At 45.9% G+C, this 4,166-nt stretch overlaps 1 protein-coding gene across 1 annotated transcript; it reads right to left on the reverse strand.

Moving 5' to 3' along the window:
• Positions 1-373: 373 nt before the first annotated feature.
• EAH_00061970 (DEAD/DEAH box helicase domain-containing protein, putative) lies at positions 374-4,166 on the reverse strand (the record flags this gene model as incomplete). Its single annotated transcript, XM_013393283.1, has 7 exons — positions 374-433; positions 925-1,047; positions 1,635-1,823; positions 2,249-2,327; positions 2,535-2,623; positions 2,825-2,952; positions 3,237-4,166. Coding segments are annotated over 7 exons (1,598 nt in total), but the record flags the coding sequence as incomplete, so codon positions are not given.

The following is a 4,166-nucleotide window of genomic DNA, read 5'->3' on the forward strand; positions in this document are numbered from 1 at the left end:
AGTAAAGAGACAAAAAGGAGACAATAAAGAGACAATAAGGAGACAATAGAGAGATAAAAAGGAGACAGTAAAGAGACGAAAGGAGCCAAAAAGGAGACAAAAAGGAGACAATAAAGAGACAAAAAGGAGACAGTAAAGAGACAAAAAGGAGACAATAGAGAGATAAAAAGGAGACAAAAAGGAGACACTTGTGCATGAAAGGGGATGAAAGGAGACAGTTTTTTGTGTTTTGTTTGTGTCTCCTTTCTGATGTGTCTCCTTTCTGTGTTTGTACCTGTGTATATTCTGCTGCATGCAGAACTCTTGTCCGCTCTCCATCGTGTTTTTTAATATCTGTAAAAACAACTGTCCTCGCCGGCATGTTTAAGCCTACTGCAAGTGTCTCTGTAGCAAACAAAACCCTCACCAAGCCCCGCTGAAATAATATCTCTATCTGCAACACAAACCACAAACCACAAACCCTAAACCCTAAACCCTAGATGACTTCATATCAACTGCACGCATTAACCCTAAAGCCTATACACTTTTATACGAACACATATACAAAAGAAAACCTATAAAACAAACCCTAAACCCTACACAATGCAAACCCTAAACCCTAAACCCTCAACCCTCAACTAAGGAATCCGGCGTCGTTACACGAGTCGTTTACACCCTTAAAAAGGACATATCTATGCTGAACTCAAGTCCCCAAAACCCTAAACCCTAAACCCTAAACCCTAGACCCTAGACCCTACGCAATGCAAACCCTAAACCCTAAACCCTAAACCCTCAACTAAGGAGCCCGGCGTCGTTACACGAGTCGTTTACACCCTTAAAAAGGACATATCTATGCTGAACTCAACAAAACCCTCACCAAGCCCCGCTGAAATAATAAGAGATAGACGTTGTGTTTCCACAAACCACTAGGGGTTTGTTGCCTACCATCTCCTTGATGAGCGGGAGAAGACCTCCATGATGAATACCGATTCCTCTTTTAACTAAATTCAAAACAAAGTCTATTTGCCTCAACTCGCGATCCGCAGGGGTCAGCCGCTTCAGACACTCCTGATGAACAAACCCTAAACCCTAAACCCTAAACCCTAAACCCTAAACCCTAAAACTGGATACTCATAAGAAAGAGTGTGAAGTGTGTTGTTGCATTCTGTGTTGACAGTAGCAGCCTTGTGAGGGTGTCCCCAGCAGGATAAGGGTTTAGAGTTTAGGGTTTAGGGTTTAGGGTTTGCCTTTGTGAAGAGATGAATACGACTTCGATGGTTCTGAGACAACGTAACATCAACTTGAGTTAAAGACTTCGCAAAGGCTTCGCACTTCCGTCGGCTAAAACAAAATAAAACCGCTGGCAGCTCATCCGCCTGCAGCAACAGCAGCAGCAGCAGCAGCAGCAGCAATAGGTGCAGAAGCAGCAAGAGCAGTTGCAGCAGGTTCAGTAGCAGCACCAGCAACAACAACAGTAGCAGCACCAACAGCCATCATCATCATCAGCAGCAGCAGCAGCAGCAGCAGCAGCAGCATCGTCACCATCCGCAGCAGCAGCAGCAGCATCAGCAGGTACATCAGCACCATCATGATAAGCAGCAACAGCATCATCATCATCATCAGCAGCAGCAGCAGCAGCATGAGTATATGCTTACAGCTGAGTTGAATTGGTTATTAGCATCAATAAGAAGAAAGGGTTTATCTCTAGAAAAGAGATAATGTCTTAAAGGGACGGGTCTCTTCGTAGTACTTTGAGCAAAAATTTCTTTAGATTTCACAGACCCTAACCAGTCGCAAAACTCTACATAGTTGGGCAGCGTTGCTGACAATAACACTACGTTTACCTGCATGCAATTAAAATAAATAAATAGAATATAATAAAAGAAATAGAAAGATATATAATGATAATGATATATATATATATTATATAAATGTATTAAAGGATGTTAAAAGAAACAGAAGAAGAAAAGACATATTTGGTGCTGCGGATAATAACACCGCGTTCATTTGCATGCAATTAAAATAAAAAAAATATAATAAGTAAAAGAAATATAAATAAATAAGACAGGTATATATAAAGAAAGGAGACAGAGACATGTTCACATGCATGCAACAAAAAGAGACAAAAAGGAGACAGATTTCGATCCAGAAAGGCTATACAGCCTAGGGTTTAGGGTTTAGGGTTTAGTTAGGGTTTAGGGTTTAGGGTTTAGGGTTTAGGGTTTAGATATACATGAGGAGGCAGCAAGATAAGAGACTCCTCCCAGACCACTCCTCTCTCTGCATCGTTTGCATAATGCGCTTCATCAAAAACTACAGTATCCAGCTGTCCTATCATTTCGTCTCCCCTGCTCGCAAACCCTAAACCCTAAACCCTAAACCCTAAACCCTAAACCCTAAACCCTAAACCCTACTCCCTAAATAGGGGAGCTGCAGAAGCCTGGCTCGCTGCCGTTGAAGAGGCGCCCTAATTAGGCATAGCGGATGAGAAACCCTCAGAAGACCCTAAACCCTAAACCCTAAACCCTAAACCCTAAACCCTTGGGGGGCCCTACCTGAAAAGGAGACTCCTGAGGATTTCTGTGGTGACGATGAGACAGGCGGCGCCGGGATTGATGCAAATATCCCCCGTTATCAGCCCTACCTAAACACCCGCCCCAAACCCTAAACCCTAAACCCTAAACCCTAAACCCTAAACCCTCAACAGACTATCATCACCCTTCTGCATCACAACTCCAACAGGCGAAGACGAAAGACTCCAAACAATATCTCCATTAAATACAGACCTAGGGTTAAGGTTTGGGGTTTAGGGTTTAGGGTTTAGGGTTTAGGGTTTAGGGTTTACGGATAGAAATTTTTGCTTGAATTCTCTATACTTCTGATTTGAGAGGGCCTTCAAAGGAGAGGTGAATATACACCGCCGCCTCCTCTGCAACGCGAGAGCGATAGCATACTCCGCTACCACCGTCTTTCCTGAATCCACAAACCCTAAACCCTAAACCCTAAACCCTAAACCCTAAACCCTAAATGATGAGGGGTGAGGGAATGAACTCTAGAAAGGGTTATTCGTGCTGTTTCTCCCGCAAACCCTAACTAATAATAACCCCTAAACCCTAATAAACCCTAATAAACCCTAACAAACCCTAACAAACCCTAACAAACCCTAACAAACCCTAATAAACCCTAAACCCTAAACCCTAAACCCTTGCCTGCGCTTGTATGTGCAGCGACGAATACACACTGGTTTTTTTCTAAACGTAAGATTGCTCTCTTCTGAAAATCATCGAGAGGGAACCCAAACTCAATAGCAAGAGGCTCCTCCTCAGGAGACAGATCCTCTTCTGCTGCTGCTGCTGCTGCTGCTGCTTCTGCTGCTGCTGCTGGTGCTGCTGCTGCTGCTGCATCTGCTGAGGGTGGAGAGGCAGATGGGGGTGCAGGCGCTGCTGCTGCTGCTGCTGCTGCTGCTGCTGCTGTGCTGGCATCTGGGGGAGGGGCTACTTGGGCCCTGAGTAGGGACTCTAACGCAGCTGTGCTGCTACCTCCTTCTTGCTGCTGCTGCTGTCTTGCAGCAGCAGCAGCAGCAGCAGCAGCAGCACGCTCTCTTCGGATCTCCCTGAGAGCTTTTCTGAAGCAAGAGACATCTGCTTTGTCCTCTACACACCACTTCTTTCTTATATGTCTCTGCTTTGTTTTTGTAGGCCCTGCTGCTGCTGCTGTACTGCTGCTGCTGCTGCTGCTGCTGCCCTGCTGCTGCTGCTGCTGCTGCAAGACTGGGGGCCCGCACTCTATTACAGGAGGGGGTGCAGCATAAGGGTTTATGTCTGTAGGGGTCTCATCCATCAATTCAAAGTTAATTGAAAACTTAGGAGGAGAAGCAGTCCCTACATCATCACACAACAAGTCAAACGGCAGCAGCACAGGCTGCTGCTGCTGCTGCTGCTGCTGTTGCTGCTGCTGCTGCTGCTGCTGTTGTTGTGGCTGCTGCTGAGGAATGAAATTGAGACCCTCAGTGAGATCCCATGATTCCGATACCTCCTGCACATCCCCCTGCTGCTCCTGCTGCTGCTCCTGCTGCTGCTCCTGCTGCTGCTCCTGCTGCTGCTGCTGTTGCTGCTGTTGTTGCTGCTGCTGCTGCTGCGGTTTTTCTGTTTGACTGTTGAGTTGGCGGAGCTCTTCCAGGGTCTCCT

This window comes from Eimeria acervulina, genomic scaffold, assembly GCF_000499425.1.
Source record: "Eimeria acervulina Houghton genomic scaffold, Eah_scaff1658, whole genome shotgun sequence".
In the NCBI taxonomy this organism is placed as follows: domain Eukaryota; phylum Apicomplexa; class Conoidasida; order Eucoccidiorida; family Eimeriidae; genus Eimeria; species Eimeria acervulina.